We start from the raw sequence: 25,791 nt of genomic DNA, 5'->3' as shown, positions 1-25,791 counted from the left end.
CCTGTCTCGAAAAACCAAAAAAACAAAAAAAGGAGGGATGAAACCCTCCTGGGATTCCCAAGTGTGTGTTGGGGGCGGGGGGCGGGGCGTCTGTAGGACCAAGTCCAACTAGCAGCTGGCTGCACCCTGCTCCTTCCAGCAGGAGACTTTCTGCTCTTAGGAAGCACTCAAGAGCTATCTCTGGTTTCCTCCCACACTATCCTGGGCCCTACATTGTCTGTCACCTGCTGTCTATGGTGAGGGCCCACGCCACCACCCCCAACTTATTTTAAAGTCAGTTTGTAATTGTACCTGTGCCTACAGACACCCTCCCTCCCAACCTGCCTGGGTTCAAGCTGCTTTGTGAACTCCAGCAGCAAGCGGCAGCTATCTCTGACTGCAAGTTCCTGCATCAAAGGCTTTGCTTGCAGATAGGGCTCCCTTGTCAGGCATCCAACCTCTCAGTCAGCAGGTCGGTTTATTTCTCAGAACAAATCAATACACGAAGATGGTTTTTGTCATCTTTGCATTCCACATCGTTTTCTCACTAAACACAGGTCGGTCAAGAGGATGAAAACCAAGCGCCAGGCAGGCGCCTTCCTAGTCTGCATTCAATGCATGACTCAGATGGCTTCTTCCTCATACTCATTGACACATTCTATCTTTCTCCACGTATACAATGTGCAGTTATTAGAGCTGTAACCATAAGAAGGTATAGATTGGGAGTTGTGGAGAGATGGCTCAAGTATAAGCATGCAGCTGTCCTACCCGTTAGCATCAATGTGGGTTCCTCATGGCCTTTTCCCAGCAAAGCAGCAGGGCATGGACGAGGGAGATCTGTGTTCAGGCAGGGAAAAAAACGTCAGCTGTGGCACCAGGAGCACAAGCTGAACCACCTCTGCTGGGACTGAATTGAGTGGATGTGGCGATGCTACACAAAAGAGTCCCCAGAGTCTAAAAGCTGGCTGGTTCCAGTACTGGAGGTGAGTTTTCTGTCCATCACTTCTCTGTTTATGTTGAACATTTGGGGCAAGTACACTGATTCACGTATTCAGCAACACATCTTAGGCCAAAAGTACAGGAATGCTCTGTTCAAATGTATTATTACTAGGAACTTAAGTATTGCCTGTGAGATATCAGGTTTTTTTCTATGTCTAATAAACTTTTGAATTGATTTAAAAAAAAATGAAGGGGGTGCCTGTATTCCAAGTTGATTGTGGATTGCTTATGCCCTGGTCATTGATACAGCAGGGATAGGAAGCGAAAGCCTTTTCCTGTGTTTGGAAGGTCAACTCCTGTCCTTGTGAAACCTTGGTGCTTTCGAAGAACACATCTTCTCCAGCCCAGCCTCTTGGCCTCCTGCCTGCTGACCCCAGGCTCACAGAATACTCTCTGCCAGTGCTGTTCTATAGCCTCAAAGGCTCCTGGAAGGGAGGTGGGAGCAGGGCTCTGCATTCAGGGGTTTTATTCTGGCCTAGTTTTGCAAGTCTCCACGAGCCCCAGTTGCATCCTCCGGTGGAACAGTTTTTCCTGCCTTCCTTGGCTGCTGCAGTAGAGAGGCCTCTAGAAGCCTGTGCGGCAGGCAGAAAGCTGCTTTATGTCTCCTCTTTGCCTCCCAGGTGTCTGTGGACACTAGAGTACCAGGGAGTGGACAGTAAGACCACAACACAACTTGAAACTGGATACACTGCCCACTCAGAACATATCTTTTCCTTTGCTTGGTAATTGGCTCAGATGTGGGAGACTCCAGCATATGAAGTCTTGACACCAACACTTTAGAGGGCTAAGACCTGTCCCTGTGAATGACTATAGTGACAAGAACTTTTCCATTGAATTTGTTGCTAACATTTGTGCTACCTCCCCAACAGCTGTGCAACAAATCTTAAAGATTAAAAGTAAAATAAAATAAAGGGGGACAGTGGTGAAGTCTTTAAACCCCAGGATTCAATATTTGGGAGGCAGATCTCTGTTCATTGAAGTCCAGCCAGGTTTACTTTATTGAGGAGGGAGAGAGAACTTTGGATCTAAAATGTTCCTCAGAAGTTCATGTGATGTGTCTTGGACTCCAGTGATTTATGCTTAGACACAGTTTTGGAGAAATGATTGGCACTGCCCTCATCAGTGGATTCATATAACCTGATGGTGGAAACTCTAGGGGAATGGGCATAGTTAGCTGGGAGCCAGTACTTGGGAGCATGTCCTTGAAGGCTGTCTGCTTACTGACAGATTCTTGCAGTGTAGCCCAGGCTGGCCTCAAGCCTGTGACCCTTTTTGATAGGTTATTTCTCTGATGTTGGTGAAATGAGCCAATTCACACTAGATTCGAGTCTATTAAAGGCAGGTTTATTGGGAAGCTCTCTCAGGCAGGCTAGTTCACTGGCCTCAGGAGTCGCCACGGGGGTAAGGATGGGATAAGGAAGGGAGAGAGAAAAAAAGAAAGGGCATGCAGGCAGAGAGGAGACAGAGAAAATGTCTAGAAATATAGGGAGGAGCCTCTGGGGTGAAGGGCAGCCTAGCTCCTGGGCTGGAAAGTTCAAGGTTGGGGGCAGGGAATGCCAGATAGGGACTAAAAGGACGCTAGGGAAGTCCGGAGGTCAAGTCTGCTTTGATATGTAAAATATGCACCTCAGTTCCTGGTCAGGTATAAAACCAAACACTTTTTTCCTTTAGCTTCCCAAGAGCTGGTATTACAAACAGGCTACCACACATAATTCATTTACAACATTACTGTTATTACTTTGACAGGATCTATTTAGCTTGGGCTGGTCTCGAACTTGCAGCCATTGTGATACTCAAGTCTTCACATTGGTGGGATTCCAAGATGTCTGCCGCCAGGCCCACCTGGGCACTTCCATCAGCAGGGATTCTGACAGTTCCTGTGAGAGAAAGAAACAGATCCCAACACAATAGGTTGGGATCTCACTCTAGATAAAGAGCAGACACAGCCCCAGGCCTTCCCCCACCTTGTACGTGCGCCACCAGCCATAGGCAGAAGTTGGTCCTTGCATGTGGTCCTTTGATGGCTAGGATGGCTAGGACCAGGACCATCCTAGCACACCTGGCTAAGCGTGTGATCACGCCCCTTTAGGGCGGAGCCTAAGCCATCACCAATCAGCGTCGCCGGAGGAGGGCCGCGGGTGCCCTGCGGAGCCCGCAGTTCCTGAGACCTGAGCGCTCGGAGACGCGGTGACACGGCGCGGGACTGGCGCAGAGCTCTCGGGCTCCTCAGCCTCCCTCCCCTCCCCTCCCTTCGCTGTCTTCTCCTTCTCAGCCGGACCGGAACTATGTGATCCCGGAAGTTCCGGGGCCATTGCTGTGTGGGATAAACAGTAATGGCGGAGGCTGCGGCTCCCGGAACAACAGCCACAACATCAGGAGCAGGAGCGGCAGCGGCGGCGGTGGCAGCGGCCTCCCTCACCTCTATCCCCACAGTCGCTGCCCCGTCCCCGGGGGCGGGAGGAGGGGGCGGCGGCAGCGACGGCAGCGGCGGCGGCTGGACGAAACAGGTCACCTGCAGGTAGGACGTTGCGTGGCGCGGCGGAGGGCGGGGGCTGCGGGGCCGAGCAAGAGGCGGAGGCGGGCGTCGCGGGGTCCCCGCTGCGGCTGTCCGTACAGCATCGCTGCGTCAGCCTCCGCAGAGGTTGGCCGCGGCATCGCTGCGGGTTTCAGACTGCGGGCTCGGACTGCAGGGCGGTCCCGTCACCTCGCCTCGCTCAGCGGCGCCCCGGTGCGTGCGGAGAGGACCGGTGTCCCCGCCCTGGCCTCCATCGCTACAGGTTCGGGGATGCGGCGCGAGCTCGCCGATGCGAATCGGGCTCTAACGACCCTCGGTGCGCCCTGAGACCCTCCAAGGGTCCCGGCGAGCTCGGCCGGCCCCGGGGCTCCGAGCCGGGCTATCCGTTTGTAACGTCTTTTCTGCTCTCTGCGCCGCTCACCCCCGCCCCGCCGGGAGCAGCCGCTTTTGTATGCCTTTGTATGTAAGTCGGTGGTCGGCGGTTCCGAGCTTTGTCTCCGAACCGAGCGTTCGGAGCCGGCGTTAGGCTCTTCCACCCTTGGTTTTATGAACTGCCATTATTATTACTGTCCCTTTGAGAGGCGTTCTTCTTTGCGAGAAAGGAGATCCGACCAGAGAGGTTTGGTTCTTGTTTGGTAAGCGAGACGAAATTATTGGGAAAATGTATGATCAGGTGACAGTTATACAGTACGTATGTTAAAAAATAATTCCCCAGCTATAAACGTTGGAGGAAGGATTGTTTGTATTAACGATGGGAGGGGGCTTATTGAGACAGTCCTACTGTGTGGCCCCGGTTGACCTATATAGTCTGACTGCCCTAGAATTTTCGGCAATCCTCTTGTTTTTGCCTCTCTAGTGCGGGAGTGCAGGGGTGAGATGATACCACGCCCGAGTATATAGATTTTAACTACCAGGAAGGACTATATACGCTTTTCTATCGGCTAAGAAAATTAAAAGGAAATGCCACTTTAAACCCGGCAAGGACAGTTTATTAACCGCAAATGCTAAAGGCAATTCCTAATGAACAACTCGGTGTTGATATTAACTCCCAAACTGAAGAATCTTCCAGTCTTTCCTGTAACACATTTAATAACGTCAGATTAAAGCTTTCCCCTCAGTCTGTTCTTTTTTTTTTTTTTTTGAGGCAAGGTCCAGCTTTGCAGCCTGGTTGTCCTAACACTGTTGCATTGACCAGGCTGGCCTTGAACTTCCCTCCTCCAGCCTTTGCCCTCCTAGTACTAAGGATAGTGTTTCCACCCGGGCTGATATTGAAAATTTAAATCCTTGATTTTTTTTTTTCTTTCATCTACTATCTTTCTCTAGTCTAGTTCTAAATACCCATTACCAAATAACATTTCATAACTGATTTCATTATCATCCTGTCAGATGCTTGCAACTTTATACATTTCTGCTTCAACATTTCTTCTTTCCTTTTCCCTCCCTTACTCCCTCTTCCTTCCTAAGACAGTGTTTCTTTATGTAGCCTTAGCTGTCCTGGGACTAGCCCTGTAGATCAGCTTGGCCTGGAACTCACAGGTCTCTGAGTGCTGGGATTAAAGGGGTGAACCGCTACTGTCCGGTTAACATTTTCCCTTAATTTTTTTATGATTTGTGGGTATGGTTGGGGCAGTTGGTTCCCCAGCATCTGTGGAGAAGTGTACTAAAATTGAAAGGATAATTTTAGTGTCTTTCATTTTTATGTGGGTTCTAGGAATCAAACCCAGCCTTCTTTGTATCAACAAAGATGTCTTGCCGCCACCCCTTTTTCTTTATTCTTCTGAGGAGAATGTGTGAGATGCAGAGGCTAATATAACTGGGAATGGCTTGGGACTTGTTGATCCTTCACTCCTGTCTCTCTCTAGTGCTGAGATTATAGACATCTCTAGATGTCCCCCACAGGGAGGGAGGGAGGGAGGGAGGGCTTGCTGGATGAGGGAAACTTTGCCGATCCCCTGCCTTCCGCTTGCTTTTCCCTGTTTCCTCTTTTTAGTTCCTCAGCAGACTGACTGACTATTCTAGCCTCCACTGAGGGGCTTTTTAGGTTTTACTTTTTTTTCCCTCTTTGTTGTGACAGGTTTTCTCTGTGTAGTGTGGCTTTGGCTGTCCTGGAACTCACTCTGTAGACGAGGCTGGCTCTATCTCAGATTCTATCTGCCTCTACCTGCCCATTGCTGAAATTAAAGGCCTCCACCACAATGCCCAGTTTGGGGTCTTTAAAAAATAAACTTGGGTTTCACTTAACACACGGTGAACTTGAGCTTCCTTCATGGCCAGGGAGGACCTTGGTTTTAAATGCTGAATTACAAATTCAGGCCAAGCCCTGATCCCTAAGGTTCATTGAATTAATGGAGTTTTCTAGCTCTTACCTGGAGCAGTAGTTTGTGGGCCACTATGTTTAAGTCTAATATATATATATATATATATATATATATACATATATATATATATATTTTTTTTTTTTGAAGGCTGTGGATCTACATGGCCCAGAGAGAAGAGGTAGTTAGTGTCCTGCTTCAGCATGAGGTTCTGAATTCTGGTTTCCTTGTAAGAGCCCGCACCGTGAGCTGAAGGTTCAGTCAAAGAGCCTGGCTCTAAAACAGTAGAGGAAAACACCTGCTCATGTATACAAACACAAAATATCTTTGGGTATTCTGGCTTAGGGAGGCTAAGACAGTAGAATCTTGAGTTTTAGCTAGCCTGGGATATGTGGCAATTCATGTGCCAGACCAGGGAGGGCTACAGGGAGGGTTCACTCAGGAAAATTATGTAGATGAGGTAACCTTTGAGAACACAGTATGAAAAGCTCTAAAAGGGTAGAGGGTTATGAACAGGGCACCTTAGCTTGGGTAGCAAGGGTGTTTGCTGATTCCTAGGGGGTTACTTGTCTTCCATGCACTGTGGCACATATACCAACATGCATTCACACACACAAAGAGCAAAACAGAGGACACAAGCTTAAAGTCTCACATGGTGGCCCTCTCCTGTAATTGTTTTTGTGGAGGTGGAGGTAAAAACAGTAGGATTTCGGGGGTCTTTCTTAGCTGCACGGGAGTTTGTGAATTGGGCTCCAGGCTGTGGGATAGTTAACTTCCCACCCTCCAAAATAGAAAGGAAAAGACTTTAGGCTTACATACTTATATATTTTTAAATTCCTTGCACTTTGGAGGGGGTGGATCAAGGTGGAGTCTCATTACATAGCACTGGCTGGCTGGAACTTCCTGTGTAAACAAGGTTGTCCTTGGGCTGGAGGGATGGCTCAGCAGTTAAGAGTACTGACTGCTAATCCCAGCACTTGGGAGGCAGAGGCAGGTGGATTTCTGAATTCCAGGCCAGCCTGGTCTACAAAGTGAGTTCCAGGACAGCCAGGGCTACACAGAGAAACCCTGTCTCCAAAAACCAAAACAAAACACTGACTGCTTGCTTTTCAAGAGGTCCTGAGTTCAGTTCCCAGCAACCACATGGTAGCTTACAACCATCTGTAAAAGGATCTGATGCCCTCTTCTGGTGTGTCTGGAAATAGCTACAGTGTACTCATAAATAAAATAAATCTTAAAAAATTGCAGCGTCACTGGCACACGTAGAATTCATGATTGCACACTCTGGCTAGTCAGTTGGCTAAGGCAGAGTGTTGTCTTGACCAGACCAGCCTTGGTAGCATGGGCATGACCTACCTCTAAAATAGAAACCACAGATTATTTGATGTCTTGGGCATAAATGCTGACCTTGTTTTCTGTTGTAGCTGCCAACAGGATCTCTCTGAAAGCCTTTTTCTTTTGAAAAAGGAATAACAACTATGAGGAATAACACTATGAGGAATAACACTATGAGGAATAACACTATGAAGTCTTTGTTCCCGACTTGGCGCTTAGAGAGCAGAGTTCTGTTTTCTCACACCTGCAGGGCTTTCCTCAGTGCCTAGCACAGAGCACTAGTAAATGCTCCAATTGATGTTGACACGCTGAAACCTAAAACTCTATTTTATAGGACTTTGTAAGAATTGTCTGCTTTCATTTTAAAGGGTAAAAACAGTAGTGTTGTGAGAGATGACTCAGTGTTGTACAGTTCCTTGCTGCTTTTACAGAGGATACAGTCTGCTTTCCAGCACCTAGCTGGTGCTGACTAACTGTAACTCCAGTTCCAGAGGATCCAGCGCCCTCTTCTGGCCTCCGTGGGTACTTCTGGCACACAATGAATGCATACAAGCAAAAATATCTATACACCTAAAATAACTTTTTTTTTTTTTTTTTTTTTTAAAGATTTATTTATTTATTATATGTAAGTACACTGTAGCTGTCTTCAGACACTCCAGAAGAGGGAGTCAGATCTCGTTACGGATGGTTGTGAGCCACCATGTGGTTGCTGGGATTTGAACTCCTGACCTTCGGAAGAGCAGTCGGGTGCTCTTACCCGCTGAGCCATCTCACCAGCCCTTTTTTTTTTTTTTTTTTTTTTTTTTTTTTTTTTTTTAAAGATTTATTTATTTATTATATGTAAGTACACTGTAGCTGTCTTCAGACACTCCAGAAGAGGGCGTCAGATCTTGTTACAGATGGTTGTGAGCCACCATGTGGTTGCTGGGATTTGAACTCCGGACCTTCGGAAGAGCAGTCGGGTGCTCTTACCCACTGAGCCATCTCACCAGCCCCCTAAAATAACTTTAAAATGTAGAAATTGTTTACTTATAAACATTTGTGCAATCATCCTATGAATTTTTTTTCCCCGAGACAGGGTTTCTCTGAATAGCCCTGGCTGTCCTGGAACTCACTCTTAGACCAGGCTGGCCTCAAACTCAGAAATTCGCCTGCCTCTCCCTCCCAAGTGCTGGGATTAAAGGCGTGAGCTGCCACCACCACTCGGCTGAATTTTTTTTTTTAAAGTACGCTTGTAAGTTGCTAAGGGGAGACAGCTTGTTAGAACATACTTATCTTTCTGGGATTACCTTAATCAGCAAATAAAACATTGAGTTTGTACTATGAGTTAACTGCAGAAATGTCCCTCACTGTAAGTATTTTAAGTGAGCCTGATAGCAATACGTGTTTGTGAGAATGTGTGTGTGGGTGTCTGCAGTGGTATCCCAGTGCCCTAGGAGGTTTCAGATTCCCCTTTGAGCTAGACTTAGAGGCTGTTGTGAACTGCCCAGGTGAGTGCTGGGATCCAGACTTCACCACTAAGCCATCTGTGCACCCCTGAAGTGGAATTTTCTATATTAAGGCATATTTCTAGTTATTAGCTTAGAAAAGAATGTTTTATTGCTGTTGTGTCGTTTTAAATTCATTTATGTACTCTCTATGCATGGGTGTTTTGTCTGTTTGTATATCTGTACACTAGAATGGGGCCTTGGTTGGATTCCTTGGAACTAACTGCAGCTCTATAGACTAATCTACACATAGGTGCTAGAGACAGAATTTCTCTGTATAGTCCTGGCTGTCCTGGAACTCACTTTGTAGACCAGGCTGGCCTCGGAACTCAGGAATCCTCCTGCCTCTGCCTCCCTAGGCCAGAAGAGGGCTTAAGATCCACTATAGCTGGAGTTAGAAGTGGCTGTGAGCCACCCTGTAGGTGCAGGATATCGAACCTGGGTCCTCTGCCAAAGCAGCAAGTGCTCCTAACTAAGCACTGAGCCATCCATCCCTAGCCCAAGGAGGCTCCTTTTGTTTGTTTTAAACAAGGTCTCACTGTGTGGCTCTGGCAGGCCTGATTGTCAAATAGACCACCTCACTCAGCTAGTGTTCATTTGTAGTCTCGCTTTCTCATTAGCTACTGTTAATGATTTTGAAGTTCTCTTTGTGTTTTGTTTGTGCTGCCTAAGAAACAAATACCTCTGCTGGGTTATGCTATGCTGCCACCAACAGGCTGGCTTTCATTCCAGATGAGATCAATGCTAGCTGCTAGCTGTCTGAGTGGAATAAGCCAGTTAATATTTGCTTATTGGCTTTTTGAGACAGAGTCTCTCACTATGTAGCCTTGGCTGGCCTGGAAGTCAATATATAGAAATAGCAGGATTTATTTTCATTTTGATTTTGTGTGTGTCCATCCATGTGAATGATGTGGTTGCACAAAGAGGCATTAGTCCCCTTGGAGCTGGAGTTAATAGCAGCTGGGCACTACCTGAGATGGGTGTTACAAATCAAAATGGAGGCCTCTGCTAGAGCAGTACGTATTCTCTCACCACTGAGACATCTCTTCTGCCTCTAAGCTGGAAATTAATTATTTTATGTGTTTAGCCTGAATGTATGTCTGTGCCACCTGTGTGCCCAGTGACCATGGAAACCAGAAGAGGTTGTCCGAAGAGTTGTGAGCCAACATGTAGGCACTGGAAAGTCTAACAGTCCTGGAGGTGGAGCCATTTCTCCAGCTTCCAAACAGTACATGGATGGATCTTAAAATAACACAAAGATTCTAAGCAACTTCTTTTCTTTCTTTTCTCCTTTTATTGTTTGTTTGTTTGTTTTTGAGACAGGGCTTCTCTGTGGGACCCTGGCTGTTGTGGAACCAGGTTTGTCTCAAACCCAGAGATCCCACCTTAGGATTAAATGTTTGGGCCACCATTGTCACCAAGTCCTGGGATTAAAGTCATGTGATACCACAACTGGTTCTGGCTTTTGTTTTGGTTTTATTTTGATTTTGTTTTGTTTGAGTTAGGGACTTGGGCTTCTTAGACTGGCTTTGAACTCCAGATCCTAAGAGTTGAATTTTTTCCTGTGTGTGTTGTACTGTTTTTTGTTTTTTTGTTTTTGTTTTTTTTTGTTTGTTTTTTTTGTTTTTCGAGACAGGGTTTCTCTGTGTAGCCCTGGCTGTCCTGGAACTCCCTTTGTAGACCAGGCTGGCCTCGAACTCAGAAATCCGCCTGCCTCTGCCTCCCAAGTGCTGGGATTAAAGGCATGCGCCACCGCGCTGGGCTTGTTTTTGTCTTTTAAAGATTTAATTTTATATGACTACACTGTCACTGTCTTCAGCCACACCAGAAGAGAGCATCAGTGGAGGGCACCACCACTGCCTGGCCCTCTTTTATTTATTTATTTTTAAAGATTTATTATTATATATAAGTACACTGTAGCTGTCTTCAGATGCATCAAAAGAGGGCATCAGATCTCATTATGGTGTTTGTGAGCCACCATGTGGTTGCTGGGATTTGAACTCAAGACCTTCGGAAGAGCAGTAAGCCCTCTTAACCACAGAGCCATCTCTCCAGACCTTGTTTTGGTTTTTGACAGAACTTATGGTTTTACTGTTGCTGCCACCTGAGAGGTGGAGTCACAGGCATTCACCATCATGCATGCCTGTTTCATGTAATGCTGGCAATATGACCCAGAACTTCCTAGTCATATGCTAGGCAAGCCTACCAATTGAGCTTTATTCCAGCCCCAGACTTTGATTCCCACCCCAATGTGGCTAATATAGCTTTGGGAATAGATTGTACCTGTAAGCCAGAGAGGTTCTAGAAATAAATCCCTTACCCAGCTGCCACAATATTCCTAGTGGGATTTATTTATTCATTTTTGGTTTTTGAAGCTGACTTTCACTGTATTTTTGGCTGTTCTATAATTCACTGTGTAGACTAGGATGGCCGCAAATTCATAGATTTGCCCACTTCTGCTTCCCAAGCCCTGACTAGGAGTAAAGGTGTGCACCACCACACCTGGTTTCTGAAGTTTATTATTTACCAATTACAGTGGAATTGGGGGGGAGGTAGGTGGGATGTGGGGAGTCGGGGGTCTCATTCAGCTAGTTCAGCTAGTTTTTTTTTTTTTTTCTTTTTTTTTTTTCTTTTTTTTTTTTTCCGGAGCTGAGGACCGAACCCAGGGCCTTGGGCTTGCTAGGCAAGCACTTTACCACTGAGCTAAATCCCCAACCCCCTTTTTTTTTTTTTTTTTTTTTCAGCTAGTTTTAAACTCAGTAATCCCCTTGATTTATCATGACACTTAGGTGTCTTCTAGATAGAGAGATATGTACCATAGGGAATGCAGAGAAAGAATGAACCATAATGTCCCCTCACTAGGAATTTAAAAGTATCATCTGAGCCGGCGGCTGCGCACGGCTTTAATCCCAGCAAGGGGCGGGGAGGGGGGGGCGAGGCAGGGGGATTTCTGAGTTCGAGGCCAGCCTGGTCTACAAGGTGAGTTCCAGGACAGCCAGGGCTATACAGAGAAACCCTGTCTCAAAAAAAAGTCTCATCTGGGATATGGGGTATATAACTATATACATCAGAGCCAGGTGAGGTGATGCTCATCTTTAATCCTAGCTTTCAGGAGGCCAAGGCTACATATTAAGATCCTGTCCTAAAAGAGAAAAAAAAAAGTGCTTGTCAGGGCTGAGGAGGTGGGTTAGTTAGTGCTCAGTCAGGGCTGGAGAGGTGGGTTAGTTAGTGCTCAGTCAGGGCTGGAGAGGTGGGTTAGTTAGTGCTCAGTCAGGGCTGGAGAGGTGGGTTAGTGCTCAGGGTGCCTGCTTTTGCAGGGAAACTGCGTTTGTTTACTATTGTATTTTTCCCGTGATTGTGTTGGGAATTGAACCCAGAGCTTAGGGAAGTAAGTACTTGCTAGGCAAATACTGTATAACCCCTAAGCCTTTGTTATTGGTTTTCCAGATTTTTTTAGTTGTCAGTTTGTGGGTTATATGCACATTACCTTCAGGGACTAGGGCTCTCAGATCTGGTGCTGGAATTACTGGTCATGAGCCATCGGACTTGGGTGCTAGGAACTGAATGAACCTCGGTCTTCTGCAAGAGTAATATGTGGTATGTGCTTTTAGCAGCTGAGTTCTTTTTTTTTTTAAATGTTTTTTTTTTTTAAAGATTTATTTATTTATTATATGTAAGTATACTGTAGCTGTCTTCAGACACTCCAGAAGAGGGCGTCAGATCTTGTTACAGATGGTTGTGAGCCACCATGTGGTTGCTGGGATTTGAACTCCAGACCTTCGGAAGAGCAGTTGGGTGCTCTTACCCACTGAGCCATCTCACCAGCCCAGCAGCTGAGTTCTTATAGACCATAGCATTCAGTGTATTGGGGGTCTGCATTGTGGTAAACATCCATCCCCACTGCTCTTTTCCCTACACACTAGAGAGCTATGGCTCAAGCATAAGGCAGAGTCCTCTGCAAGCCAACCAAAGTTACACCTCAAGAAACAGTTACTTCTTTCTCTGTCTGGCAGGCCAAAAGTAACCTTTAATGGAGATCAAGGAAAGTGGACTCCAGCAGGAGTAACGTGCAGATGGAGGGAGGGGCTGTACAAATCACTCTTGCAGCTTCTTTAGTCTATGTTGCAGTTCAGAAGAGCACTGGGTACTGGGTAGGGCTGCTAGGGTCCAACAAATGCTCACATAATGCTGTCGCTGTTTGTTGGTGTCTAGAAACTGCTAATCACGTCTGCCTATAATCCCTTAAAGTTGCTGGCCTAGTTTTGCTTTTTTCATATGTGGCTTTTAAGGAATTAAAAGTGTTTCCTTAACAACATTGAATATAACTGGTAGCCTGACAACTTTGTAGTCTATGTGGTTTCTTTATCTTTGATGTGCTTTGAGGATAGGGACTGAAGTTAGTGAAAAATACAGTCCTAGGACTGTAAAACAAGGGCAGTGGCCAGAATTAACCTTCAATGAACAAGATAAATGTTTAAAATTGGGGGCGCTGAGGCTACAGCTTAGTGATAGACTGCTTGTGTGTATGAGGCCCTAGTTAATCCCGCACCTTCTCATAAGGATAGTCTTTCGTTCAGGGCAGCTGCCTTGATGTGTGTGCTCCCTACTGTTGATCCAAATCCGTCTTCCAGCCTAGGCTGACAAGTTCATTGCTATAGTTGTGAACACACCAGGAGACTGGTGGTAATGAATTCTTCGAGAGTTGGCTTTAGTCTTCTAATCTAGATTTCTGGTTCTTTGTCTTACAGATACTTTATGCATGGGGTTTGTAAGGAAGGCGATAACTGTCGATACTCTCATGACCTCTCTGACAGTCCATACGGCGTAGTGTGCAAGTATTTTCAAAGAGGGTACTGTGTTTATGGAGACCGCTGCAGGTAAGGATTTGTTTATAAACTCTTTGGTTAAGGGTGGGTTGAAGAATGAAAATAAAATAGATCATTCTAGTAGCTTTGTACATATAATTCTAGTAGCTTTGTACATAGTATTCTAAAAATGCTTATGATTTGAAAAGTACTTATTGCTAGCAGTCTAAGAAGGCTCAGCAAAGATACAATGCCTTTTTATGAAGTAGTCTCAGAAGTCACAACATTGTCGCTTTCACTAACATCTGGACAGAGTCACTAAGTCCAGCCACATTGAAGGGAAGAGGTATTGGGCTCCACTTTTGGAGAAGCATCTTGGATGCATTTGAAACCACCACACTAGGTAAGACTTGTAGCCAGTATCACAGCCACATACAGATAAGTAGATAGATGGATGAGTGGGTGGATAAATGGATGGAGGGGTAGATGGGTGGCTGAATGAAAGGATAAAAACTTCTATACTAGGTAAGACTTATAGTCTAAGTATCTCAGCCATATACATACAGGTGGATAGATGGTTGGGTGGATAGATGGATGGATGGGTAGGTACATACATACATAGACGAACACATTGATAAGTAGCTGTTGGGCACAAATGTTTGGAAGTCATCCTTACCTGAGTTTGTTAGAAAAGCAGTAAGCCCCTCCCTCATAACTAACTGTTACCGGTCAGAAATGGATCCCTTGGCCTCAGAGCCAAGGTTAGTCTTTTGCTGCCTAAGGGAGGAGATGTGAGGATACCATCCTTTATGCGGAATGAGCAGTTCTTTGTAGAACAGTTTTTGTAGATGTTGGCTCACTTGTAGACAAGGCTCACTGAGGGGAAGTTAGTTCCAGTCAGTTGAGTTACATCCCCCAGTGACTTGGAGAGAGGAACGGAAATTGAGGTGAGCAGAGAGCTGTGGCGACCTCCGGACAGAATGGTGGGAAGGTAGGACTAGAGTGAAGATCAGAGGGTAACTTAAAAACTTGGACGAAAGCCGGGCGTGGTGGCGCATGCCTTTAATCCTAGCACTCGGGAGGCAGAGGCAGGCGGATTTCTGAGTTCCAGGACAGCCAGGGCTACACAGAGAAACCCTGTCTCAAAAAACAAACAAACAAAAAACAAACAAACAAAAACCTTGGACAAATCAACTTTCTCCATCTCGTGGCTCCCAGGAATTGAACTCATGTCAGGTTTGGTGGCAGGCACCTTTATCCACTGGGCTGAGCCATCTTGCCAGCCTCATTGAAGTTCTTTAGATAGAAAATTATACTATATTAATACAGAATATGGAAGGAAGCTTGATATGCATCTGTTTTCTGAGTATTAATTCATCACGTAACACACTGTAAAAGAATTGGCAATTTTGTGACATCCTATTATAACTTATTAACTGTATAACAAGTTGTCAGTGGCTCTTGGATAACTTTCTCTACAGGGTGGGTGTGTACATCTTTTTGGTGACTCAAGATGTCTGTCTTCCTTCCTTCCTTCCTTCCTTCCTTCCTTCCTTCCTTCCTTCCTTCCTTCCTTCCTTCCTTTCTTTCTTTCTTTTTTTTCTTTCTTTCTTTCTTTCATATAAGTACATTGTAGCTGTCTTCAGACATTCCAGAAGAGGGCGTCAGATCTCATTAAGGATGGTTGTGAGCCACCATGTGGTTGCTGGGATTTGAACTCAGGACCTTCAGAAGAGCAGTCAGTGCTCTTAACTGCTGCGCCATCTCTCCAGCCTCAAGATGTGGTTTCTTATGCAAAACCAGCCATAGATAACACAGACAAATGGATACAGTAGTGTTCCAATTGCAGCTTTTTATCTTGAACCACTACAATTTGAATTTTCTATAACTTGCATTTTATAAATGTATTAGTTATTAAATACATACATACATGTAATTAGAGAGGGGGGAAAAACTTTAAATGCTTATTTATTTATTTATTTATTATATGTAAGTACACTGTGGCTGTCTCCAGATGCACCAGATCTCATCACAGGTGGTTGTGAGCCACCATGTGATTTCTGGGAATTGAACTCAGGACCTTCGGAAGAGCAGTCACTGCTCTTTACTCTTTGAGCCATCTCTCCAGCCCTTACATGCTTTTAAAAGCCATTTTAAGATGTCAGAGCCGGGGGCTGGTGAGATGGCTCAGCAGTTAAGAGCACCGACTGCTCTTCCAAAGGTCCTGAGTTCAAATCCCAGCAACCACATGGTGGCTCACAACCATCCGTAACAAAAATCTGATGCCTTCTTCTGGAGTATCTGAAGACAGCTACAGTGTACACACATATAATAAATAAATCTTAAAAAAAAAAAAAAAGATGTCAGAGCCATTCTTACTCGAATTTTGGTAGAAGATTGTATATAGTGTCATTCCGTGCTCTTAAGAGATCCCCATACAGGCTTCCTAGTTTACCTTCTTTTTTTCCTTGTTGAATTTATTTTGTGTGCACAAGTGTGTTTGTCTGAATGCTTAACTTTGCACCTCAGGGTGTGTGTGTGTGTGTGTGTGTGTGTGTGTGTGTGTGTACACACGAGGCGCTTTCGTGCACATGCCCTGTAGGTGCTTGAGGTGCCCTGGAGCTATCTTTTTAGCCATAGCTTTTCTTGACTTTTTTTTTTTTTTAAATCTTTTTTGGTATCTACTTAGTTTTTACTTCAGAAACACATTCTATGTAGATCTATAAGGGCATAATTGTCTCATTTGGGGGAAAATTTGGTAATGTAGCTTATTTATTATTTTGGAGACAGTCTTAATATATAGCTCTGACTGCCCTGCCATTTGCTGTGTAGACTAAGTTGACCTTGAATTCAGAGATCTGTTTGACTAGAGTTAGGTATGCTCCGCCACAGGGCCAGTCTTTTACATACATTCATATTTTCTTCCACTTACTTAGAGTATAATCTCGTAACAGAGATTCTCAGTTTGTGGCAGAGGCACTAGCTGCCGCCGCCGCCCTGCTTAACTGGTGTCCACTTCACAGCAGTGTTTTCCTAAGGAGGCTTCATTCGCACTGCTTGCAGTCAGGAGGCCCAGGTCCCCAGGCTTGGTAGACACTCATTACTACCAGGTCATGAGAAAAAAAAAATTCCTTGAAAATGCTTAACTTTGCATTTTTGTCTGCCAGTTTCTTTTGAGGGGTGGGTGTGTGGAGAGTGGAACTCAATTTATAGACCAAGATGGCTTCAACAGGTCTGCCTTAGCCTACCAAGTGATAGGATTATGCAGGACAGCCTTTATTGAATTTTGTTTTGACGCAGTGTCTCAGCACATTTCCTAGGCTGGCCCTAAACATGGAATCCTCTTCCTTCTGTCTCCCAGATAGCTGACATTGTAGGTGTGTGCCTCCATACAGTTGTACTTGACCCTGTAAAGTTTGCTAAGTCTGGGTCTCTCTCATGCCTTTATCAGCAGCGTGACATCATAGTGAGGGTTCCTACACACGCTGAGTCATGAGCTCCACTTCAGACTTAGATGTCAGGCTATGGACACAGCTCAGTCCTTGCCTAGATGCACAAGGTTGTGGTTTGTTGGTATGCCCGTAAGCCCAGCATTTAAGTGCTTAAGGCAGGAGGATCCATGCATTTGAAGACAGACAACATGAGCTATATAATGAGTGCGAAGCTAGCCTGAGTTACATAGGCAAACCCTCTATCTCAAGGTTATCTAGGGGTTGGAGAGATGGCTTAGCAGTTAAGAGTGTTTGTTGGAGGGACCTGGATCTGTTTTTCCCAGCACTCATATCAGGCAGCTTATAGTTGCCTGTTAACTTTGGCCCCGGGGATCTAAATGCTGTCTTCTGGCCTCTCTGGACACCCACACATACAGATACACTTAAATAGGAATAAGTCTTTTTTTTTTTTTTTAAGATTTATTTTTTCTATTTATATTGAGTACACTACTGCTGTCTTTAGCCACACACTAGAATAGTGTATCAGAGCCCATTACAGATGTTGTGAGCCACCCTGTGTTTGCTAGGAATTGAACTCAGGACCTCTGGACCTGGAAGACCTCTGGAAGTGCTCTTAACCGCTGAGCCATCTTTCCAACCCAGGAATAAGTCTTGACAGGTGCTCCCTGCTCATGTTCACACTGAAGTTTGAAAAGAGTCTGGGAGCTCCATGTAGCACGATTGTAACTGCTTACTTTTCTCTGTCAGATACGAACACAGCAAGCCACTGAAACAGGAAGAAGTGACTGCTACTGATCTGAGTGCAAAACCATCCCTCGCTGCTTCCTCAAGTCTCTCTTCTGGTGTTGGATCACTTGCTGAAATGAATTCAGGCGAAGCTGAGTCACGAAACCCAAGCTTTCCAACTGTAGGAGCAGGTTCAGAGGACTGGGTGAATGCCATTGAGTTTGTCCCTGGGCAGCCCTACTGTGGCCGTAGTAAGTATTGTGAGGACCCTGTAAACTGCAATCAAAGGGCTAAATGACAGGCCACAGTGAACTCAGTGTCAGCCTTTTCTGTTTGAGCTTAACCTACTGTCAACACATTAGATTGGGTTATTTAAGATTTAAAGATGAAGTAAAAGAAAAATTTTGAACTACAATAAAATGAATTCTTGTTTAAAAACTGAAGTGTCTCCGAATGCTGTCCCCTGCTTGCTCCTGGTGGTGCTGGGATCAAACCCTGGGCTTTGCACATGCTAGGCAAATGCTTTCCCATTAAGCTACACACTTAGCCCACACTCTGTCCTTTGATGTTGTGTTTTTTTGACACAGGGTCTCTTATGGTTCAGATTCCTCAAGTAGTTAAGGATGACCTTGAACTCCTGACTCTCCTGATGTGCCCTTACTAACCAGTACTTACTAATACTACATTTCACTTCTAAAGAAGTTCACATGCAGAACTGGGCTGGGTGCCACACGCCCGTAACGCCAGCTTTAGAGAGGCTGAGGTGGGAGGGTTGCTGAGTTCAAGGCCAGCCTGGGTTATCAGATCTTACCAGAAAGAACAAAACTGAGCTGGACAGTGGTGGTGTGTACCTTTATTCCCATCACTGGGTATTCTGAGATAGGCAGAGGGTGAGTTCTAAGCCAGCTTGGCTGTATAACCCTGTCTCAAAAAACCAAGGGGAAAAAAGGAAAAAAGTTCAGTAGGCTTGACTTTAGGTTTCATTAAAGTTGTTGTTGGATTTTTTTTTTCCTTTTTTTTTTTCCTTTTTAAAAATTATTCTGTTACCTTATAGTTCATAATTGCCTTATGTATTTGGACCTTTACTACCATCTTAAACATTTTCAGCTGCCCCTTCCTGCACTGAAGTACCCCCGCAGGGTTCAGTGACCAAGGAAGAGTCAGAGAAGGAGCCAACTACGGTGGAGACAAAGAAGCAGCTTTGCCCCTATGCTGCAGTGGGAGAGTGTCGCTATGGGGAAAACTGTGTGTATCTCCACGGAGACTCGTGTGACATGTGTGGCCTGCAGGTCCTACACCCAGTGGATGCTGCCCAGAGGTCACAGCACATAAAAGTAAGTGCTCAGAGCAGCTTGTGCTAAATATGAGGAGCCAATAAATGGTGGTGTATGTGCTCCTGCACGGTTCTATAGAGTGTTTTGTCAAAGATAGACCTGTATAGTCCAGGCATAGTGAAGCCACAGGCAGGAGGCTCTGGAGAGCCTGACTGTGGTCATACACCCTTCCTACAAAGAGAAGTTCTGGTTGCAGAACCTCAGACTATGATATTTAAAAGGTAGTTCACGGTTTTTGGGGTTTTGTTCTGATTTGTTTTTTTGGGGTTTTGTTCTGATTTGTTTTTCTTTTTTTTTTTACTAATAGTTTTTCTGAGATTCATATTTCTTATAATTCCTTTGAAACACATTTCCTTGCTTTTTAATATATTCATAGCATCGTCTAGCCATTACTATAATTCTAAGTTAAATCATTTTCATTCCCCAAAGAAAACTTACATCCACTTAGTAGTTGGCCTCTGCTCAGCTTTTCCTTGAGCTCCATCGATAGTGGGTCTACTTTGTTTCTCTAGGTGTTTTGCCAATTGTGGATGGTGATGTAGCTGGAACCACTCAGTATGGATGACTTTCAGTGGCTGGTTTCTCCCACTTAGATGATGTTTTTAAGCTTTTCCCTGTTGGAGTATGTATTCATACATCATTTTGTGGTTGCATGTTGATTGTGTGGCTGTTACACATTTGTGTGTGTATGTGAGTACACTTACACAGAGGGCAGAGGTTACCATTGGGTCTTCCTTCATTGTTCTCTACCTCAATTTTGAGGCAAGGCCTCTCACTCCATCTGGAGCTCACCAATTGGATTGCCTGCCTGTCGTCTCCATATCTCAGCGCTGGGATATACATACACTTGCTGTGCCTGGCTTCACACATGTACTGAGAGCCCAAACCCAGGTGCTCATGGTTGTACAGTACGTGAGCCGTTTACTGAGGAATCCTCCCAGCCCCAATGCTGTGGGCTTTTCTATTAATTACCTGATGGATATTTTAATTACTTCATTGTGTGTAAGTTTTTGGTTTTTTGTGAACATGTGTCTTTATCTTAGCTGTCCTTTAAAAATTGCTTTTTACATGAGTTTACTCATTATGGGGAGGGTTGTATGTAGAGAGGTCAATGGACAGCTTGGGTGTTGTTTTCTCCTTCCACTATGTGAAACCCAGTACTTCAACTCAGTTTTCTAGGCCTGGCAGTCAGTAGGTCTTCTGACATACTAGGTCATTTGTCAGGCTGGCCCTGTTTTGGATCACCTTCGGAAGTGTAGTGGCTGGGTCAGCTAGTAATTCTGCTTAGCACTTTGAGTGCCTGGCTGGCTAGTATAGTGCTGCCCTGTTTACCCAGAGGCCAGATGGTGTCAGATTTTCTGGAACAAGAGCTATGGAGCTGCCTTGTGGTTTTTGAGAACTGAACCAAGTCCTTTGAAGCAGCAGCCCGGGCTCTTAACTGCCAAGCCATCTCTCCAGCCCTACATTCAGCTTTCCTTTTTTTTTTTTAAGATTTATTTATTTATTATATGTAAGTACACTGTAGCTGTCCTCAGACACTCCAGAAGAGGGAGTCAGATTTCCTTATGGATGGTTGTGAGCCACCATGTGGTTGCTGGGATTTGAACTCTGGACCTTCGGAAGAGCAGTCGGGTGCTCTTACCCACTGAGCCATCTCACCAGCCCTCAACTTTCTTTTTAAGTTTGTTATTTCATGTGTGCTCACGAATGCCACAGCCCTTTGTAGAAGACAGGGCAATTCTGAGGAGCTATTCCCTCCACTTATGCTTGGGCTGCTAGGCTTGTATGGTCAGTGCCCTTTGATAGTAGCATTATCCATGTAGTCTCAGTGGAGATGGGTAAAGAAAATTCTCTGAGGAGAATTCAGACTATTACTCAGCAATACGATATAATAAGTCAGTTAAGCTAGTGTCAAAGCCATAGAATTGGTGTACCGCAGAGCTGGTTGTCCACAGATGGGAATTGTGACGGAAACGAGCACGTATGGGTTTATGAGCACGTTGGAATGAATAGCGTGGGCTGGAGACTCACAGCCACCTAGGGTTCTCCCAAGGAGAACCAACTCCTGGACTCTACCGCTCCTGCAGTCATTTCCATGCCCCATCTACCCCATAACTTAAAAAAGAAACCTTTAATATTAAATCACAGTAGTGGTACCTCTCTGAAAGTATCAGAGGTTTATTTACTTGCATATGTGACATTGTGTAGTGTGTGAGTTGTCTCAGTTGTTTTAGTGTTTTGTTTGTGTTTAATTTTTGAGGGACAGTGTCTCTTGGCATTGCCCTTGCTGACCAGGAGCCCATTGCATAGATCAGGCTGGGTCTACCTCAAAATACTGGGTTCTTCCTGCTTCTGCCTCCTGAATGTTGGGGTTACCCAGACTCAAGTTTGAGCCCCTAAAATCACCCCTTTGAAGGGATATGGAAATAATGTGCCCTACATAGTCGCCACCTGGTATCTATTCAGATTTACGTTAGTAGTCCTTTTTCTTGTTTTATTATTATATAAGTGCACTGTAGCTGACTTCAAACACACCAGAAGAGGGCATCAGATCTCATTACAGATGGTTGTGAGCCACCATGTGGTTGGTGGGATTTGAACTCAGAACCTTCAGAAGAGCAGTCAGTGCTCTTACCCGCTGAGCCATCTCTCCAGCCCCCATTTGTTTCTGTTTTTGAGACAGGGTCTCTACATAGCCCTGGTTGTCCTGGAACTTGAAATTTGAAATGTAGATCAGACTGGCCTCAAACTCATAGAGCTCCACCTGCCTCTGTCTCCCGAGTGCTGGGATTGAAGGTGTGTGCCACCACAGCCAACTCTCTTTTCTTTTTCTTTGGAAGCAGTCTCCTGTAGCATGGGGCTGGCCTATAGAACTCTTGCTCTTTCTGCCTCCACCTCCCAAGTGTTCAGTATCCTAAAGTTTGGAAATGAAGGCTTTAATCCTTCATTTTCCACCCCAAAACTGAAACATCACCTGAGTTAATAGGGTCTTTGGTGCGGGGACTTGTAGGGGGTGGAGCTCTGGGATACAGAGAACTGGATACTCTTTCAGATATTGGGAGTTGGGTCCTCCCAGCTTGACTAGTGATGTGAGCACTACGGGGGTGTGGAGCTGTGCCTTTACCCGGTCAGACGGGAAAGCTTCGGCAGGACCTTGGCTGTGGAGTCTCCGGACTGGACTGCGGTGGCCTCACTGTGCCTCTTGTCTCTTCCCTTCTTCCAGTCTTGCATTGAGGCCCATGAGAAGGACATGGAGCTCTCTTTTGCTGTTCAGCGCAGCAAGGACATGGTGTGTGGGATCTGCATGGAGGTGGTCTATGAGAAAGCCAACCCCAGCGAGCGTCGCTTTGGGATCCTCTCCAACTGCAACCACACCTACTGTCTCAAGTGTATTCGCAAGTGGAGAAGTGCTAAACAATTTGAGAGCAAGATCATAAAGTGAGACTCCTCCCCAATCTTCGTTTGTGCTTTCTATTTTCGGGAAGAGTTTAGTATCTTGTGCCAACCTCCAACCAGAACGACCACATTTAAATGCATGTATTTTATCATGAACCTGGGTGTTCTAATTGGGATTTCTTTGTACTTCAGCTAGCCGCTAGGTTAGTTGGTCTGTCTATTTTATTTGAATGAGGAAACCCTGTGTATCAGTAGAGTCTTCATGCTTTTTGAGGAGATTGTGTTAATGGATTAGATAGACAGTTTAGGCTTCCTGAACAAACATCTAGCTCTGAATGTATGTTTCTTGGTGTCTTACACTTTCCACTTTCCTATACCATCCATTAAGCTAGCCAAAATCTACCATCCTTTAAAAACTGTTCTCATAACTGAACAAAAGCCACATAATCCAAACAGAGCAAAGTTACAAGAAATAAATTTATTTAAACGAAAGAAGGAGTCTGTGTGAAATGTCTTCTTTTGGTTTTGTTTTGTTTTTTACCTAAGTCTTTTTTTAAAAACTGGCTAGCCATTGAGTTGATTTCTGAAGGAGTTTGTCTTTCCTCCAAAGAAAGGTTCAGATGTGACTGGAATCCCTTTCTGCTAATGTTCATGTGCCTGTCAGTTAAGGTGACACACCAGGGTGTGTCTTGAAGAGCGGGCCTAGTGGAGGGAATGTGCATTGCAGCCTGTTCATTGTTTCCCAGGTCCTGCCCCGAATGCCGGATCACATCTAACTTTGTCATTCCAAGTGAGAACTGGGTGGAGGAGAAAGAAGAGAAGCAGAAACTCATTCAGAAATACAAGGAGGCCATGAGGTATGAGCAGCCGGGCTCGCTCGGATAGTGCGGTGCTGCCTTTGCTCTCCTACTACCTACCCACCCTTTCCTTACTGCATAGGATAACTGCTTGCCCAGTGTGTGTCCTGCTTTAACTTAAACACAGTCCTTGGTGTATGCCGAGGGATCTTTACAGTGAAGTCTCCACTCTAGCTAAAGCCTGCGCAGGGATTCCAGCTCATTCCAGGTCATGAGAGTCAAGGCTTAGGAATTCTTGTGCTTTGTGATTATTCTAAAAGATTTTCAGTTGGTGTTAGTGCTGGTAAACCATGCACATTTAAGCAGAGACGTTTCTAGTCAGTGTTTGGAGCACGTGTTTCTAAGAACACAATTTGCGGGGGGCTGTGCTCTGCCCCTGTTAAAGAGAAGCCCCTGATGCTAGTCGATACGGGCCTGAAGTCCACTGTGAATAAGGGTTGCGATATTTTCCTTTCCAGCAACAAGGCGTGCAGGTATTTTGATGAAGGACGTGGGAGCTGCCCATTTGGAGGGAACTGTTTTTACAAGCATGCGTACCCTGATGGCCGTAGAGAGGAGCCACAGAGACAGAAAGTGGGAACATCAAGCAGATACCGGGTAACTCTCACTCTTTTTTTAAAGGAGGGGAAATCGCACACTGTCAGTTGAGACCTGCACATATTGGGGTAGGGGAAAATGACACTCAGGTGTGGGGGTGTGGGGGAGACTAGAGTAAAAGAGTCAGACTTCAGAAGATGGAAGGGGTAGGAAAGAAACAGTGTTCAAAAGCCCTAGCCTAACATGTTGGCTACAAATAGCCAAAGGGGAGGCACTGGCAAGGTGGACTAAGGGAGACCTCTGGTCCGCCATGCACTCCCTCCCTCCCTCCCTCCCTCTGTGCCACACGGTTTACCTGATGAGCAACAGGATAGAAGACACTGCTTGACAGTGCCACCCCTATCATGGCCTTGTTTCTTACAGGCCCAACGAAGGAGCCACTTCTGGGAGCTCATTGAGGAGAGAGAGAACAACCCCTTTGACAACGACGAAGAGGAGGTTGTCACCTTTGAGCTGGGCGAGATGTTGCTTATGCTTTTGGCTGCAGGTGGGGACGACGAGCTGACAGACTCTGAGGACGAGTGGGACTTGTTTCACGATGAGCTGGAGGACTTTTATGACTTGGATCTATAGCAGCGTTGCGTGGCGCGGGCACTGGTCTGCGGAGCCTCAGACAGTAGCTGTCCCCTGTGCTGTGTGGCAGTGCGTGTGGCTCTCCTAGGCAGGCCTCTCAAACTCCAGGTGCTGTGATCACTTCCCAGGGCCTGTTCCTCTACCCTCACCTCCCCCAAGAGTGTGTTGTTTTCTCTGTTTCAAAAGTTACAAAAATAAATCTTAAAGTTAGTTTTTTGTAACATGAATTTAACTGTCAGACAGTTAGTGTAGGTTTGTTGCGCCATCTGTCCTCAGCCAGGTTGTGTTCATGGACTTTGCACACTCATTCTGAGACCCCTTTGAGGTTCAAAGGAAAAAGCACTGATTGCTTTGGGGTCCAAGGATAGGGGCAATTGGGAAAAAAGGGACCTAAGTCGCTCTCTGCGCTAGATGTGGGAGGGCTCCCCGAGGTTTCTGGGAGATCTGCACCTTCATGGTTTAGAGCTGTTCCCTGCCCTGTAATCCCCTACATGTGCTTGTCCTGTGGGTTTGGGTTCTTGTTCAGTTGCACGCAAGAAAGACTACTGGGTAACCAGAACCAGGTGCAAATGTGTTGAGGTTAACCTGAGAAAAATGTAAAAACACAGGGAGGATGCAGTGGCATTCCATCAGCGCAGAGCTGGCAGCTAACTCCCAAGGGTCGATGGACTTGGTGGGCGAGCACGAGCGAGCATGTGAGCAGCTTCCTTCCCATCTGTGCATAGGTGCAGTATTCTTAGCTTTAGTGGGCAGATGTGGGTTAGTGGTTTCAGCCACATGTGTCGGTAGATCTTAAAGGACCAAGCAGTATGTCAGTAGTTGTTAACGTAGCAGTAGCTGTCTGTCTGTATGCTAGAGAAACGAGATCAGCTGTAGAGGTTAAACGACCTGCTTGTCCCCCTCTCAGTACAAGCTGGGTCTTGGACACACTGATGTTTTGAATGTTTTACAGTCTAGCCTTTTCAGTCAGGCACTTTTTGGAAAAAACTTTGTCCTCATTTGAGGGGGCCTGTTGTGAGGTTCTGTGCTTGTTTTTGTGGGTATCTGCCTCATTCCATCCCTGAGCTTTGACAGGAAGACAGGTGGATTCCAAACTGAGGTGCTGGTTGTACTAGAGGTATCTGTCGGTTTGCAGAAGTAATGAACCCTTCCCCACCGAAGAAAAGGGAGGGTGCGGCCACCCACGAGGCAAGCAAAAGTTAAGTTGCTAAAATTCCTTGGCGGGAATTTCACCTTTGCATTTTGTTGCTCTCTTTCCTGAAATAACGTGGGAGATGCTCTGATCTGTCCTCTGCTTTGCTTCCGCGGAACTCACCCAGTCTTAAAAACACATCATCATTGCAGAGGCCTCTGTATTTTGCAGCTGCCCTTTTGTAAGAAGCACTTTTCCCAAATAAAACGATTTAAAAAAAAAAAAAAAA

At 45.5% G+C, this 25,791-nt stretch overlaps 1 protein-coding gene, 1 long non-coding RNA gene and 1 other non-coding gene across 8 annotated transcripts; 2 read left to right on the top strand and 1 right to left on the bottom strand.

Annotated features, from left to right (window-relative positions):
* The first annotated feature begins 295 nt into the window (after positions 1-295).
* Positions 296-25,791, top strand: Mkrn1 (makorin, ring finger protein, 1). Of its 6 annotated transcripts, XM_017321683.1 has the most exons (9): positions 296-962; positions 3,068-3,496; positions 13,379-13,507; positions 17,635-17,864; positions 18,721-18,947; positions 22,171-22,385; positions 23,090-23,200; positions 23,659-23,797; positions 24,161-24,906. In XM_017321683.1, the coding sequence occupies exons 2-9, from the start codon at positions 3,312-3,314 to the stop codon at positions 24,368-24,370; spliced, it is 1,446 nt and encodes a 481-aa protein (XP_017177172.1). In that variant the 5' UTR covers positions 296-962; positions 3,068-3,311; the 3' UTR covers positions 24,371-24,906. The 6 variants fall into 6 exon arrangements, with proteins under 6 accessions (XP_017177172.1, NP_061280.2, XP_011239714.1 ...); NM_018810.2 differs by lacking the exon at positions 296-962 and having other exon boundaries at positions 3,226-3,496; positions 24,161-25,774; XM_011241412.3 differs by lacking the exons at positions 296-962; positions 3,068-3,496 and adding an exon at positions 3,505-3,706.
* Gm25402 lies at positions 1,176-1,306 on the top strand. Its single transcript, XR_003956569.1, has one exon. It is a non-coding gene; the product is annotated as a small nucleolar RNA SNORA71 (small nucleolar RNA).
* On the bottom strand, positions 2,301-3,217 carry Gm10244 (predicted gene 10244). The gene is made up of 2 exons (NR_152168.1): positions 2,943-3,217; positions 2,301-2,855 (listed from the first exon to the last, which is right to left on the bottom strand). It is a non-coding gene; the product is annotated as a predicted gene 10244 (long non-coding RNA).

The sequence above is a fragment of the Mus musculus genome, chromosome 6, assembly GCF_000001635.26.
Source record: "Mus musculus strain C57BL/6J chromosome 6, GRCm38.p6 C57BL/6J".
NCBI classification, from domain to species: domain Eukaryota; kingdom Metazoa; phylum Chordata; class Mammalia; order Rodentia; family Muridae; genus Mus; species Mus musculus.
This window is presented reverse-complemented; position numbering and strand designations above follow the sequence as displayed.

Bases quoted from the DNA above. Each gene is read 5' to 3' on its own strand.
- Mkrn1 (NM_018810.2), top strand. From the start codon at position 3,312: ATGGCGGAGGCTGCGGCTCCCGGAACAACAGCCACAACATCAGGAGCA. The intron at 22,386-23,089 runs GTGAGACTCCTC...ATTGTTTCCCAG, and splicing joins TTTGAGAGCAAGATCATAAA to GTCCTGCCCCGAATGCCGGA. The intron at 23,798-24,160 runs GTAACTCTCACT...TGTTTCTTACAG, and splicing joins GAACATCAAGCAGATACCGG to GCCCAACGAAGGAGCCACTT.